Consider the following 16,721-nt stretch of genomic DNA (forward strand, 5'->3'; position numbering starts at 1 on the left):
CATGAGACAAAGTATATGTGAACTGCTGTATGGAAAGTGAATGTGCTCTTTAAATCTTCACCCATATCAAAATAAAATAAAAAAAAAAAAACTGATGTAAAAGGAAACATGTGGTTAACTGGGGAAAGGGAAGTAAACTAGGAGATAAAACAATGGGCATCCAGCACATATTTCCACACAGCTCTTCAGTCCTGCTCTACCAGAGCTACCCACACCAGAGCTCCTCTGGAAGGCATTGACAACTAATTTGCCTTCCTCATGTAAATTTCAACATACTTGTAGTTGGCATGCTCAATGACATAAGCTCCATGAGGGTAGAGATCCTGTCTCACCTATTAACTACTGCCACCACAGTGCCCAGTAGTGGGGGCTCAGTAAAAACTTGTTGAGATGAGTCATTGCACTTTTAGGATGCTCTAGAGACAACTCTGGGTGCATCTGGGGGTGATCCCATCCTGGCATGCCCTCCTGGGTGATGGACAAAGAATCCCAAGAGGACCCACAGTTGCCATTGATTCCTGGAAAGGAGATTACTGGTAAATTATGGTCATGTTCAAAGGTCTGAGATTGAAATGATGACCTTCTCATACACACCTGGAAACATATAAGTCACATATAAGGTATAATTGACCTTAGAAATCTCTTTGGAAAGAGACAAAATTGTAGTACCCTTGGTATATCACTTACTAACCTTGGCTTCATTATATGCTGTAATTGAATACTGGTTTTCCTAAAGTAGACAGAACTATATGAAGTATTGAGCCTGTATGAAAAGACTAGAGATGAGAGATGTTTGGATTCAAAGTCAAGTGTACATGGTCTTACTATGAGCTCTATTGATAATTTGTAATATCATCTTCCAAAAAAAACCAAACTCACTGCCGTCGAGTTGGATCCAACTCATAGCGACCCTTCCTTGGGTTTTTGAGGAGGTATCTCTATGGAAGTAGATTGCCCAACCTTCCTTCCAAGGAGTGGCTGGTGGATTTGAACTGCCAGCCTTCTGGTTAGCAGTCAAATGCCTTACGCACTATGCTACCAGAGCTCCCAATGTCATCTCAGACAAGTAATTTCCCCTTCCTGAACCCCAGATGATCAAGACACAAAATGAATAGCCTAAAATAGATAAATTCCAAGGGCCCTCCCAACTCCAACAGTTCACAATGTTTTCATTCTGTAGTCTTCTACAGGCATGTTCCTCATCGATCAGAGGGTTGCTCAGTAATGTGTTTTGCCTTCCTCACAATTCCATATACTTTGAAATGATAAAGGTCATGGGTTGTGGGCTTGTTGTTTTATGCTGGTGTGGTTGCTTTTTTTTTTTTTTAATTAATATGCAGCCTAATTAGCCATGCTATTGTTGTTGTTGGTTGCCATTGAGTCCACTCTGACTCATGGCAATCCCATATACGACATAATGAAACCTTGTCCAGTCCAGCACCATCTTCACCATCATTGGTATGCTTGAGTTCATTATTGCAACCACTTGTGAGTGCTTTCCAACCTGAGGCTCATCTTCTAGTGCTATAATAGACTGGGTATTCCATAACTAATCACGGTAAGGAGATCTTATGAATGTGTTTGTGTCTTGCCCCTTCCTCATAGCCATGTTGCAGGCAGTGCGAGCCCTGATGATCGTGGGCATTGTCCTGGGTGCCATTGGCCTCCTGGTATCCATCTTCGCCCTGAAGTGCATCCGCATGGGCAGCATGGAGGACTCTGCCAAAGCCAACATGACACTGACCTCTGGGATCATGTTCATTATCTCAGGTAAACGAGGTATAGGGTTCCCACTCTCAAAGGTGACTCTGGGAATGCCAAAAGCAAAAGTTGAACTACTCAAGGAAATATGGCTCCTCCCCCACTGCTGACATGATCCAGAGCCTTTCATACTGGGATTGAAGATGTGAGTTCAGAGGCCCAACCACATTCTACAGAATCATCACCAGTGCTAAGGTCTCTCCTAACTGCCATCTCCAGCCCCATTATAAGAAGTCTTCAACCCTAAAATAGTCATAAACTCAATCCCTAAAGGCATTACTGTGGCAAGACATTAGAAAGTGATTTTAAGGGCATGCCCTTGATATCATCCAAAGACTAACCCAAAATATTTGGACTATTGACTCCTGGTCCCAAAATGCATTAAAAATCTGTCTGCACACACAGAGATCCTTCCACAATTAATGAGATAAGGAACTAAGCACCTAGCACAGTGCCTAGCATATAGTGGGAGTGCAATAATCAATGTTTGGACTGACCTTTTTATTATAGGAATGGAATATTCCTGCTCACCTAAGCTCATTTAAGCTCCCTCTCAGTTGCCTCAGAAACTATGTGACCCTTTAAAGCTGATTCCAGAGCTTTCTTATTGTTTGCCCACAGGTCTTTGTGCAATTGCTGGAGTATCTGTGTTTGCCAACATGCTGGTTACTGACTTCTGGATGTCTACAGCTAACATGTACACTGGTATGGGTGGGATGGTGCAGACAATACAGAACAGGTAAGCTCTTAATCTAGGTCTCAGTATTCCATGGCAAATGTTGTTGTCAGAATCCGATTAAACACATATGCCTAATGTGACTGTCAGTGCCTGAAATGGCAAACATTTCTCAGAGGCAACCATGCCATATCATAAATCAACAATGATCTGTAAATTCATAAACTTCATTTCAGTGAAATATTCTTAGGGATATGACTTAAGGCTGATCCGACATTTGCATTGAAATACAGTGACAGTTCACAGTATTTAACACCCATATACAAGCCTCATTGTGGTGGCAATGAAACAGGAACTATTAACCCAGGCATGTAAATGAGCATCAAGTTATATACCCAGTCCAGGGCAGGAACCTAGCTAGGGATAGGTAAAACCTTGAATAGAAATCAGCAAGGTGCAGTACAGAGAAGAAAAGTGATATTTCTGCCTTCTACAGTTGCTTCTTTCTCTCATGCATTAATTCATTCATTCCACAAATGTATTGAGCACCTGCTGTGTGTCAAGAGTGGTGCATGGTGCTGGGGATGCAGACAAGGCCTCTACTCTCTCTAGCAGAGGAGGCTGAAACCTCACTATAATTTGGCGACTGCAGGAAGGTAGAACCTTGAAAAGATAGCTGAGCAATTCCAACACTGTCTTCATTTAGCCACTTCAGAAGGGTACATCTCATCACAAAAAACAGCCGAAAATTCCTGAAGAAGAAAAATCTTGCTCTGGAAGAAAGATAGAAGTGTTAAGCCTAAGTGACCCATCATTTCTAGAAGGGATACAGTTGGCATTTCTCCAGCCACATCAACATGGAAGTACAGATATGAGAACATGATGAATCCATTACTCTCTGGCTCCCTGGACTCAAATCCCCATTCATTTTCCTGCTTCATTTCAAGAAGGGGAAGGAAGTGATCCCTATAAGCTCCCCTTATTCTCCTCCATGATCTTCCTGTAGTCTCTTTGTTACAAGGGCAACCAAGAAGTAGGCTGCCCAACTCACCCACTTTAGTCCAAGGCTTTCCCAGTTTTAGCAGTGACAGTCCTGCCTCCTGGAAACTCCTCAATCATGGCAACTAGATGGTTGGTCACCCAACTTAGAGAGAACCCACCCTGCCCAGAGTACCTGGGTTCCTAGTACTGCTGCCCCTGCCCTGAGGAGCCACGCACCACCCACATGGCCTGCCATCATCCTCTCTCACACACACCATCTCCCTGCAACTGTGTGTATGACACTGGCAGAGCCAAAGTCCCAGACCAGATCTACAAACTACCTGCCCTTTGCTACACACAGCCTACAGAGGAGTTTTGTATTATTTTAGACTTTTTTTTTTTAATCATTTGAGTTAATCACCAACATTTAAAAATTAGAAATGCTCTGAGTTGTGTTACCTGAAAACAGAACCTAAGATCCATGAATATCTATGTGCTCACAAATTAAGGAAGTGCTCCCAGGAGAAACTGCTCAAGGAGTAGGAGAAGCAGGACAGGAAAAGGGAGGAAGCTGGACTGTGATTTGAGGTGAAGTCTTAGACTCAGCCTGATCCTGAGGAGAGCTATGAGATTGTACATCTCAGAGGAATGTTAACTCTACTCAGAAGAGCTGAGTTTTTCCACATATACTAGTCAGTCTCTGTGCATGTGGGCAAAATGACTCCAGTGGTTGAACCCAAGCTATAACTCCAGGGGGAGCCACAGATGCCAGTAGGTAGAAGCAAAAGAACACGGAAGCTGGGGGAGAGAGACCCAGAAACAGTTAAAAGGCTCTGCAGGGGTCTGGGTAGAGCACCACTAGTGCTTGCCACACGTTTTTTCCAGCTTCTTATAAAAATCAGAAGATCTGGCAGCAATGCATTTTCTCAGATAACAGCAATTTCTGCAACTGAGAGAGAGCTCCCCTTTTAGTGAGTATCTGTACTTTCCAGTTTGCCATAGTTTCCACCACTCTCAAGAGCCTCATCACTGAGGCCATTTATCATCTTGCTTATGTTTTTGCACATACAATAGAGTTGAGAAGGAAGTGAAATATTTTCTTATATCCAGCCCACTACACACATTTAAGATGCTTGCCTGTCAAAGATAGGTATTATAGTTTACTAACCTTGTGCCATAGTGCCTAAGGCATTTGACTGCTAACCAGAAGGCTGGTGGTTCAAACCCACCAGCCACTCCTCAGAAGGAAAGTTGAGCAATCTACTTCCATAGTGATACTGCCTTGGAAACCCAAAGAGGGGTTGCTATGAGTTGGATCTGACAACGGCAGTGAGTTTAACGTCGACCAAGAGGGTCTAAGTTGAGGAAGGAGACCTTGCTCCTCATATACAGTAGATAGTATTTTCTCATCTGTAAAATGAGAATGTGTAAAGGATTGAATTGTGTCTCACAAAAATATGTATTGAAATCCTGCTTCCTATACATGTAAATAAGGAGCTCCGGTAGCACAGTGCCTAAGGCATCTGACTGCTAACCAGAAGGTTGGTGGTTCAAACCCATCAGCCACTCTGTGGAAGCAAGACTGGGCAATCAATCTACTTCTGTAAAGATTTACCACCTTGGAACCCAATGGGGGTTGCTATGAGGCCAGAATTGACTCGATGGCAGTGAGTTTGGTTATACTTGTAAATATGATCCTATTTGGAAATAAGATTGTCTTTGTTATGTTAATTAGGTCATACCTGAGTTGAGTGGGTTCTAAATCTAAACACTTCTAAGTTTTAAAAGAGCAGAGTGGACACAGATACACAGGAAGAAGAGGACAGACAACGGAAACAGATGCATACAAGGATTGCTGACAGCTACTAGAAGCTGAAATAGACAAGGAAGCACCTCCCCCTAGAGCCACACCATGAATTTGGACTTCTAATCTCCTGAATTGTGAGAAAATAAATTTCTGTGGCGTTTGTGTTATGGTAGCCCTAGGTAACAAAGATAAAGTGATAAATCCTACTACAGTGACTATGGGGAGGATTAATGAAAGAGTGGTCAGTTTTTATCACAATATCAGTAAGGGATCAATAAATGGTAGCACTTTCTGTAATTATCATTAATATTACACAGTCACTCAATCATCTACAGAGGTCCTGTCTGTGCCAGAACACGGTGACTAGGGATGCCCCAGGAAAGCTGCCCAGTGTTCCCCCAGGAGGACTTCCAGAAAGGGATCTGCTGTTTTGACTCCAGCCATACTGGGGGTACTGGGAAACAGGCTGAGATTCTTCACCCCAAGACAGCAGCCCTCAAACTGAGTATTTGTCTTTTCCCAGTTCAAGGGAAATAAAAATAGCCTATAGATAAATTTTCTCCCAGAACATTTTCATGGGTTCAGCTCAGTGTGCCAGCTTGGCCCTTCACATTACTCTTGGTCTTCAGACTTATATTGTTTGTTCATCCTGCTAGAATGCAGGTGCTTTTAAAGCGCATCTAATGTGTCTTCCTTTCTTAGGTTGTAGAGGTCTGCACACATACTGCTGTTTTCCTACTGCTGGTATAATGTTTCCAGTTTGTGCAATAGATTTTAAATACATCAGCACTTTATGGTGTTCCACAAACAGCCCCCACGCTCTCTGAGGAACACCAAAGGAAATCTGCAGTGGAAGCTGCCACTGTACTGAGCTCTCCTTTTCTGCATGGATTTTGGAGATGCAGATCCAGCTAACATTGAAATTCCCCCACTGACATCTTAACAGTTTTTGGTCACTGTTTTTGTCTGAGTTTCCTAAGGCTGCTGTAACAAAATATCACAAACTAAGTGGCTTAAAAAAATAGATATTTAATTTCTCACAATTCTGGAGGCTGGCAGTTCAAATCAGGATATCACCTATGTCAATTCCTCCAAGAGCTTTGGGAGAAGAACTGTCCCATGTCTCCCTCCTAGCTTCTAGCGGCAACTGGCAATCCGTGGTGTTTCTCTGCTCTTTCCCCTTATGTGTGACTCTCTTCCTGCCTGTCCTCCCCTTTCACAGTGAAACCTGTGAGAGTCAGAACTCAATGGGATTGCCTTGTTTTTCAGGGTCTCATAAATTTTCTGCCTTTGACAGGGTGAAGTTTTACTACTTTTCTATTGTTTTTTTTAAGGGAAAATATTTAAACTTTCCTTCTCTGACAGGTTTCCACTTTACACAAGTTCTGGCTCTTGCAGACCTTACTATATAAAATATGCCACTCACAAGAGATTAGGAGTAGGATCCACCATATTCCAGAATGCTTTAACTGATATTTCTTCAAAGCAAGATCCTGTTTCCCCAAACAAGGTCACATTCACAAGTACAGGGGTTAAGACTTCAACGTATCTTTTTTGAGGAACACAATTCGATCCATAAAAGTAAGGTATTTTTTTGTTTTGTTTTTGTTTTATGATTTCAGTGAAAGTTTACAGAACAAATTGGTTTTCCATTCAACAATCCATACACATGCTGTTTTGTGACATTTACTGCAATCCCTACACTGTAATAGCATTCTTCCCACTTTCTCCCTATGCCCACCCCTTCTCTTCCTTCTTCCTTTCTATCCCTTCCCACCTTCCTAGCTATATCCCTAAGCAAATGCTGTCCTCTTAATCTCATATGCTTCATTGTTATAATGAGTGCATACCCTACTGATGTTACTAACAGTGAGGTTTTAAGGATAGCTCTTTGTCCATTTGGAATCAGAACTCTCTTGTTCTCTAGAGATTTTCTTCTCATACAATTCCATTCCATGTAAATGAGTGTCAAGGGAGGGATCCCTCAGGGGAAAGGCACCAGTTTTGGAGTCAGATAACTTCAGTTAGAATTCCAACATAGACTGAAACAAAGCACCATGTGGGCAAGATCTGTGTCTCTCTTGTTCTGTCTACATCCTTGCACCTGGACAGTGCCAGGCACTTAGTGAGTGTCAATAAATATTTGTTGAACAACTGAATGAATGAATGAATGAATGGTCACTTCAGCTTAGTTTTTTCTCAAGGTAATGCTCCTACTTCCTAGTGTGAGGATTACTCAAGAAAAGATAAGAAGAAAGCTTAACCCACAACTTAAGGAACTAAACTCCTTCCAGAAATAATAACTGATTCCATGTCTCTCAAACTTTGCTGCCAAATATTCAAGAGCCTTTGCCACTTGGGAGGGAAGGGGGAGCTTCCTAAAATGTTTCTCTGAGATCCGAGGCTTGTAATTCTGTGCCTGAGTGATGTTAGAGACCCAAGAATCTCACTGCTCACTAACTTCAGTCCCAATTTTGTTCTCCAGGGCACCGTGACTAGATTGGATTTGCCCCAAGAGAGTATATGTCCAGGGGACATGGGTAGGGATATGTGTGGAATCCAAAGATAGGGGCACGGAGGCCAGGCATGGCAAGACACAGCTAGGCAAAGCCTGGAGAGTTGAATCACCACACTCACAGCAGCCATCTCTCTGCTCAGGTACACCTTTGGTTCAGCTCTGTTTGTGGGCTGGGTTGCTGGAGGCCTCACGCTGATCGGGGGTGTGATGATGTGCATTGCCTGCCGGGGCCTGATGCCAGAGGAAACCAAGTAAGTCTGCCCTTCCCAATGCAATCAGCCATTTTGTTTGATCTGAGTCCACTTTAGGGTGTAAATAGCAGCCAAAATGATTAGTTTAGGCATATGGAAGATTATTAATAAAAGGATTATTGAACTTTCTCTTTCTGAGGGATATTCCAGTCTGAGTAGATTTAGGTGCTGACCTATTTGAAGAAAAACCACACTAGTAGGTGTCTTCTAGTCCCTGGGTGGTACTGATGACTAGGAGCTTGACTACTAATTGAAAGGTTGGCAGTTCAAACCCACCCAGAGGCAACTCAGAAGAAAAGTCTGGTGATCTGCTTCTGAAAGGTCATAGGTTTGAAAACCCTGTGGAGCAGTTCTGCTCCACACATAGGGTTACCATGAGTCAGAATCAACTCAACAACAATGGATTTGGTTTTGAAGGGTGTCTTGTAGCTCCAGTGATCTGTAACTGAAGTGGTTCTCAGCTCAGAGCAATTCTGCCCCCAGGGACATCTGGCAACATTGAGTCATGTTTTAGTGTTACAACTGGAAGAAGGGTGATGCAAGCATCTAGTGGGTAGACACCAGGAATGTTGCTTGCTATGAGTTGAATTGTATTCCCCCTAAATTTCTGTAGAAGTTCTAACCCCTGGCACACATGTGCCAGGAAACCCCTGCCAAGGGAAAACCAGGAAAATTGGTCTTCCAGGTCTTGGGCCACTGATTTTCTACCTCTGCACTGGAGACAATCTCTTGCTTTGTAGTAGAGCTTTGCTGAGCTGAGTGTAGACTAGTGTGTTCCTTCTGCTAATCAATTAAAATGAAGTTATTTATTTTCTATAAACACTATTCAGGGGAATATTATCATGCTGAAGAATTTGTGAGCTGCAAGTCACCTATGTGCAGCTCCCAATCTGTTCATTTTATGGATGAGATAACAGAGGCCCAGAGAGGGCTAGAGATCACAGGAATAGTTAGCAGTAGAACCAGGCTTTCAGTGCTAAACTGAGACCATCCAGGATAAATAGGGTGGTGGTCAGCCCTCCATAGACATCTGTGGTCATAGAATGTTTCTTTTTCTTTCAGCTACAAAGGTGTGGCTTACCATACCTCAAGCCACAATGTCACATATAAGTCTGGAGGCTTCAAGGCCAGCACTGGCTTTGGGTCCAATGCCAAAAACAAGAAGATATACAATGGGGAGGCCCGCACGGAGGACGAGATGCAATCTCACCCTTCCAAGTATGACTATGTGTAGTGCTTCAAGACAACTCAGCATGGGCAGAGGAAACCCTCCAATTAGAGCTTACCCTAGAAACTAGGAGATTTTACCATGATTCCTCATTGCTTTTGACCCTTGGATGGTTGGAAGTTAAAGAAACCTTGATTTCATCTGTTGTAGGGCGCCAGATGGTCTTGGCCATGTGCCTCTGTCTCTAGTTGTTCCATCACAAAACAGCTGAGTTATCATGTATAAACAAGAGGCTAATGCTCATATTTTCCAATCCTTTATTTCCCTCTTTTTCAATATAACTTTTCTAATCTGATGATAGAATGTGGTTTGCATCCCTATCAGACACTCTTGATGATTTACACAGACTCTCCCTCCTCCTTCTGGTCAATAAACCCATTGAGGATCTACTTCCCAGCTCACCCACCCCAGCAAAATTTTAAAAGGAAAAAAAAGAGAGTCAATTAAAAGATTTTATTTTCTACTATTTGAATTTTGCCTTTCCACCACCAGTAAGGCTGTTAACAAATATTACTTGAAGGAGAGATGATAGGGAAAAGGTATTTGTAATCTCTCCAGCCCATCAGCTCAACTCTCTTGCATGTGATCTCGGAAGTTACATGGCCCAAGATGATTTTCAGTTTGAAGAAACCAAGACTTTCTGTTGGCATCTGCTAATTCCAGCAAGACTGCCCTCAGGGTTTCCTGAGATATCCACTAGAGGTTCTTTTTCTCTCCTAAACCAGAAATCATCCCTAAAAGAATAAGAAAAGGAGCTTTTTTTCCTTTTCTTTTTTGTAATCTCAGTCCTAAATACAATTAAGATAAATAATGTATTTTTAAAATGATATCCTATCTCTGTGAATTAGCCTCATCCTGCATGCACATGGATAGAAGAAAATGAAAAAGTAATTGCTTTGATGTTGTCTACATTGTGCTTTGTCAAGTTACACTTATGTTTGAATTTCACGAAATGCTCCTGATCCTCGTTCTTCCCCTTTGAGGTCTCCAGAACTCTCACTACACAAGATGTAGTCAGTGTGACACCTTGTAAAAAACAAATAATAGAACACATAGATCCTAGCAAATGGGTTGGAACTAGTTCTTTAAAAAAAAAAAAAAAAGTAGTGTGGCTGAATTTAATACTATGTTTCCAAGTGCCACATGTCTACTTACATGGCTACAAGCAACCACCACTAGACAGTAGAACTTACTCAACACTGTGGTCAGCTTCTTTATTCCAAGAGCTGTTCCTGTCATTTAATTTACCTGTAGTCAGACCACTAAATACTCAAAAAGAAGTGAAAGCTCTATCCACCCACAGACCTTCTCTGTGCTTGTATCACTCCCTTTAAAAAAGAAAACCTAAATTTCCAGGCCACCAGGATCCCATCCAGCACCAAAGCCAGAATAGGCCTCCTGGGAAACCAAGACAAGGGCAGTCTCTCAAAGTTACCAAATTAGGGAGTCGCTTTGGCCCTGGAGGAGTAAGACCACTGGGTAACTATTTATTAGACAAATCCTCACAGCAACAGTGCATATGAAAGTGCCCTGCAGGAGGATGGGTGAATACTGAAAGGGGTCGTGGGGAAGACTGTGGCTGGGGAAAAACCTGTTGCTCCATTCGGCAGTAAAGGGTTGTGTACACCAAAGTCCATAACAGTAAACTCAGAGGTCCCTCTCACTGAGACAGCAATGATTTTAGGCCGAATTGGATTGGGCACTCTCAGAACTTACTACCCAAGATGGGGTAAAAGATGAACAGATAAATCAATCCAAGAGAAAAAAGAAGGCTGCGACATCTAGGACTTGGAGACTGTTAAGGGTTCCTAGGATTTGAATTGAAGGGCGTCATCCCTTTGAGTTGAAGGCCATGGGGATATGGATATGGACAATGAGTTCTCCTACCTACCACCAGAAAGCCCTGGTCGATTCTGAGGCAGTGAGGTGTAGCTCAGTTGGTTTTTCATGAGCACATTCTCTGTTCAACACACAATTATTTGAAAGCCTCTGTATGGTTTGATTGTGCTTTGTGATTTTTGGCTTGCTCTGTCTTATCGTATATGCATTGAGTATTGACCTGTGTGTTTTGTGACTTAACTATTAAAAACACTGTAATAGTACATGTGAATTGCTTCCGCTCTTTTTTCCGAAGCTTTGGGAAGTGGGGGTGGGAGGTCCAGCGTCTCAAAGCTAAGAGCATCTTCCCAAAGGTGGTTCTGCTTATGACCTGGAGTTGACATCAGTGTCTGGCCAGCAGCAGCCTGGGAGCCTGAAGCCCAGCTAGGCCTGGGTCTAGCCCTGTTAGTGGTTTCTGCAAGTGGAAAACCTGAATAAAAGGGGGTTGTCAGGCACCTAGGCATGAAGCAGGGGGTCTAAGGGCCAAGTTTAGCCTGACTGGCCCTGCGTGCACCAGCCTGAAGTATCTAATAAAATTGGCCTCTTGATGTCATTGGTTGGTTTCACAAATTCAATTAGCTGTGTTCACGGATGCTGCAACAGGGTGTGAAAACAGCATGAGCCTGGATTCAGAATGCCCCAAGCTCAAACCTCAGTTTCCTTATCTATGGAAAGGGGGTGGTAAGGATAATGGGATAATGTAAGTAAAGGATCTACTAAAGTGACAGACTCTCATTTTGTATAAGTTTAAGATAAACAGGGCTTTTATTGGCTTATGTAGCTAGGTTATCTGAGAGCTGGATTCAGGCACACCTAGATCTAGGGATGTGATTAAGAATCTGGATACACTGGTAGATGGGCTGAATGATGGGGTAGGCAAAAGGGAATATACTCATGACCATATATAAGTTGATAACTTCTTAGCCACAGACAACCACCCCAAGGGAGTGAATTGTTGGGCCCGAGGGCTCAGGACCATGGTCACAGGGGACATCAAGCTCAATTGGCAGAATATAGTACACAAAAACATTGTTCTAAATCCCACTTTGGTGAGTAGTGACTAGGGTCTTAAAAGCTTGCAAGCAGCCATCTAAGGTGAAACAATTGGTCTCTCCTCCTCTGGAGCAAAAACAAATGAAGAAAACCAAAGATGCATGGAAACAATTAGTCCAAGAGATTAGTGGACCTTGCAAACCTCAGCCTATATAACAGAAGAACTAGATGGTGCCCAGCTACCACCATCAACCACTCAGAAAGGGATCAGTTCAGGAGATACCGGATAGAGTGGGAAAAAAATGTGGAACAGATTTCAAAATCATAAAAGAAAAAAAATAAAATAAAATAAGGCTTGGCCTTTAGTAATCCTTTGGGCATGGAATTGAACTCACTCCTGTGGCTTCCAGCTAAACATAGACAGGTATATAAGGTGAACATTTATACCAGGTAGGTACACTCCTTAGAACAATCAACTGTGGGAGATAAGAAGGGCAGTATTTGCACAGATACTCAGAAGGACACAAGGAGGAAGTGAGAAGAGAGCTATTACATGATGGGGCTTGCAATCGATGTCATGAAACAAAATGTGTATGAACTGTTTTATTGGAAATGAATTTTCTCTGTAAACCTACACTCAAATCAGAATTTTTAAAAAATTTTAAAAACCCATCTAGATGCAATGATTGGTCTCTCTTCATCCAGAACAAAGAAGAATGAAGAAAACAAAAGACTCATGGAAACAATTAGTCCAAGCGACTGGTACACCTCAGCCTATACGACTATGAGACCAGAAGAACTAGATGGTGCCCAGCTACCACTGTCAACCACTCAGAGGGGGTTCAATGTAGGAAATCCTGGATAGAGAGGGAGAACAATGTGAAACAAAACTCAAAATCATTTGGGGAAAAAAGGGGGGCGGGGACCAGGTTTGCTGATCTGATAGAGTCTGGTGGAACCACTGAGACTATGGTCCCTAGCTACCCTTCAGGTCTGGAATTGAACCCATACCTGTGGCTTCCAGCCAAAGAAAAGACAAGCATAGGAATTGAACATTTACCTGAGGTAGATACACTCCTCGGAGAGAACAATCATGGGAGAAAGAAGGGCTGTGTATGCACAGGGAGATAGCTCAGGGGGCAGGAGAGCATGGAAGGATGGACACAGGCAAGAGGTAATTATTGGGAGGAAGTAGGAGGGGAGTTGTTGCATTGGGGGTAAATTGTAGTCAATGTCATGAGACAAAGTGTATGTGAACAGCTATATGGAAAGTGAATTTGCTCTGTAAATTTTCACCCAAATCACAATAAATAAATAAATAAAACTTCCGCCTTTCTTTGTCCATATCTCAGTTCTGCTTTCCTCTCTGTCGGTTTGCTTCTCAAGCAGGTTGCTCCCATGGAGTGTCAGCAATGGCTGTTCACAGTTCTAGGCATATGTCATCCTTTCAGGTAGGGAGCCCCACCAAAAGGAAGCATTTCTTTCCTGATACCTGTAGGGGGAAAAAAATCTTAATAAAGCTCTTTGGACTATTTCAGTCCTATGGCCATCCTTAAACCCCTCCATATAGCCAGAACAGTACAATCTAGCTTGCCAGGTCTAGGTCCCAATCAAGTTGTAGAGATTTATCATATGCCACAAAGACTATGTTTTAGGCTCTTTAAGTCCTTAAAAATCATGTAAACACCATTGCTTTGTCTCAGTGCTTCCCCTTTTGGTTGAAACTGAACTCCCAGGAAAGGTTAGAGGTACAACATTTGACTCTCTCTGACTAGTCACCAAACAGCCTTGTCTGTATGGTACACAAGGGAAGAGCTGAGAGATTATTTTGGTTCACAAAGAAAATATAATTAAAACCTGGAAATGGTCAAAACTTTGCATCCAATTTTAAACAAATGAGATAATAAAACTGATTAGTAGAAAACTGTCCTCAGTTATAACATGTTGAGCCATTCAAGCTTGTTGTTGTTGTTGTTATGTGAAATCGAGTCGGCCCCGACTCATAGCGACCCCTCCTTGGGTTTCCGAGGCAGTATCACTACGGAAGTAGGATGGCCAACCTTCCTTCCGAGGAGTGGCTGGTGGGTTTGAACCGCCAGCCGTCTGGTTAGCAGGCAAGTGTCTTAGCCACTATGCTACCAGAGCTCCCCATTCAAGCTTAGAAGTCCTAAAATTAGGAGCATTTCGAAGATTCCCTGCACAAAGACAGAAATGGAGGAACCCTCCATGCTACACAGGCTCAAAACACAACTCACCACTCTCACCCATCAAGATCCTGAGGAGTTGACTACTGCATGTTTCCACCCTGAGCTCCAAATGAAAGGGTTTAACTGATGTGTTTTGAAATACTCCATTCTTTCACCTTTCTCTTCTCCTGCAGTATCCAGTCTCCCTCTTGCCTCCACAGGACACTGCACAGGATCAACCACAGGCATGGCCACTTTTTTGCCAAGATGCCTAGCATCTCAGCATTGCTGTGTTCCACTGGATAGTATATTGGATTTGGAATCAGATAACCTGATCCTGATTCCATTGCCAACCAGTTCTGTGACCTTGGAAGATGAATTACAATAATCCACCAAACATATTTTATTTATTCTATTTCTTTACTGAGTCCTTATGATAATTAGTATTGTATTTAGTGCTTTACATACTTTATCTCTAATACCCCAACGGTCTTGTTCTCACTCCACTAACCTCCAACCAACGACCAATCTAATTGAGTGGCCCAAGTCTCAGATGCTCATCTAGGATCCCATGCACACACACACACACACACACACACTCATACACACACACACATTTCCAGATCCTCAGCAGGGACCATGATATATTTAATTTTCTGATTCCTAAGCATTTTCATATGCCTCAGAATTACTTTTAAATTATTCCATTTCTCTGAAGGCAGGATGATTTTTCATGCCTCCCAGTCTACATTTAGATTGGAAAAGTGTTATTCTCTACATAATTGCCCAAATTAAAAAGATATGAGCATATAAAGTGTTAGGAGTTGATGTGTGAGAATTTCCTTTCAGTCTGATATTAAGTGCAAAACACTATGTTGCAGAGAAAAAGTGTCACTAAAATGTTTCAAATGCATTCAAGTCCATTCTGGAGGAAGGGTATATAACTTAGACACAAAACAACATCTCTAACAGTGAAGGTGTTTAGTGTCCACACTACCACAATACTCCCCATGCTTCTAGCAGACAAAGAAATCATAGTATTCTTTAACCATTGCACCCAGAGGCAAAACTAGAAGCTTCTCCACTCTGTATTAAAGGCAGTTACTACCTAATGATTAAATGAGATTAAATCTCTTAGCCACTCCTGCTATAGAAAGTTGCAGAAACCATGCTAGATACACATCTATGATCCAACTAATTTTTGACAAAGGTACCCATTAGATTGGGAAAGAAGAGTCTCTTCACTATATGGTATTGAGAACACTGGATTTCGTGAATGGGGAAAACACCATACACATAAACAATTTCAAAATAGACTAAAGACCTAACTGTGAAAAACAAAAACCATAAAATTCTTAGGAGAAAATGCAGGGGGAATGGTGTTGGGCCTAGCTTTTAACAATGAGTAAACTCCTATAATAACACAAGGAAAAACAGCAAAAGACAAAACAAATACATGGGATCTCATAAAAATTAAAAAGTTTTTCATCTAAAGACTTTACCAAAAAAGTGAAAAGACAAACTATCAACTGGGAAAATAGCTTTGAAAACCATATAACTGATAAGAATCTAAGGAGCTCTGGTAGCACAGTGCCTAAGGCATTTGAATGCTAACCAGAGGGTTGGTGGTTCACCACCCACTCCACTGAAGGAAGATGGGGCAATCTGTTTCTGTAAAGATTTGTCACCTTGGAAATTCAATGGGGGTTGTTATAAGTTGGAATGGATTTGATGGCAGTGGGATAAGAATCTAATAACATATATATATATATATATAACTTAACAACAAAAAGAGAGACTATTCATAAATTGTGTAAAGGACTTCAATAGACATTTCACCAAAAAAAGATGTTCAGATGGTCATCAAACATGAAAGTAATCATTAGCCATCAGAGAGATACAAATCAAAACCACAATGAGATATCATTTCACTCCCACTAGGATAGCTAAGACATAAAAGAAACAAACAAAACAAAACAGAAAATAATGAATGCTGGCGAGGATGTGGGAAAATTGGAACCCTTATCCACTGTTGGTGGGAATGCAAAACAGTACAGCCATTGTGGAAAACAGTGTGGCAGTTCCTCAAAAAACTGCAAATAGAACTACCATATGGCCCAGCAATTCCACACCTAGGTATATACCCAAAAGACTTAAAAGGAGAGATTGAAACAGATACTTGTACCCACACCAATATCTATTGCAACACTATCCACAATAATTAAAACAGTTAAAAAGTAGAAACAACTTAAATGGCCATCATAGATGAATGGTACATACATACAATGGAATGCTACTCAGCCAGTAGAAGAATTTAAGACTTGATACCTGCTATAATATGGGTAAGGAGCTCTGGTAACATAGTGGCTAAAGCACTTGACTGCTAACCAGAAGGCTGGCGGTTCAAACCCACCAGCCACTCCTCGGAAGGAAGGTTGGGCA

The 16,721-nt window shown here is 42.0% G+C and overlaps 1 protein-coding gene across 1 annotated transcript in view; it reads left to right on the plus strand.

Annotated features, from left to right (window-relative positions):
• The window catches only part of CLDN18 (claudin 18), a 20,827-nt gene extending 11,599 nt beyond the window's left edge, over positions 1-9,228 (plus strand). The window contains exons 2-5 of the mRNA XM_007947492.2: positions 1,606-1,770; positions 2,383-2,500; positions 7,884-7,994; positions 9,057-9,228. Of these exons, the coding sequence (XP_007945683.1) occupies positions 1,606-1,770; positions 2,383-2,500; positions 7,884-7,994; positions 9,057-9,228 (566 nt within the window). The remainder of the gene's footprint in view (positions 1-1,605; positions 1,771-2,382; positions 2,501-7,883; positions 7,995-9,056) is intronic.
• The last annotated feature ends 7,493 nt before the right edge of the window (positions 9,229-16,721 follow it).

The sequence above is a fragment of the Orycteropus afer genome, unplaced genomic scaffold, assembly GCF_000298275.1.
Source record: "Orycteropus afer afer isolate SDZICR_OR568_19922 unplaced genomic scaffold, OryAfe1.0 scaffold00188, whole genome shotgun sequence".
NCBI classification, from domain to species: domain Eukaryota; kingdom Metazoa; phylum Chordata; class Mammalia; order Tubulidentata; family Orycteropodidae; genus Orycteropus; species Orycteropus afer.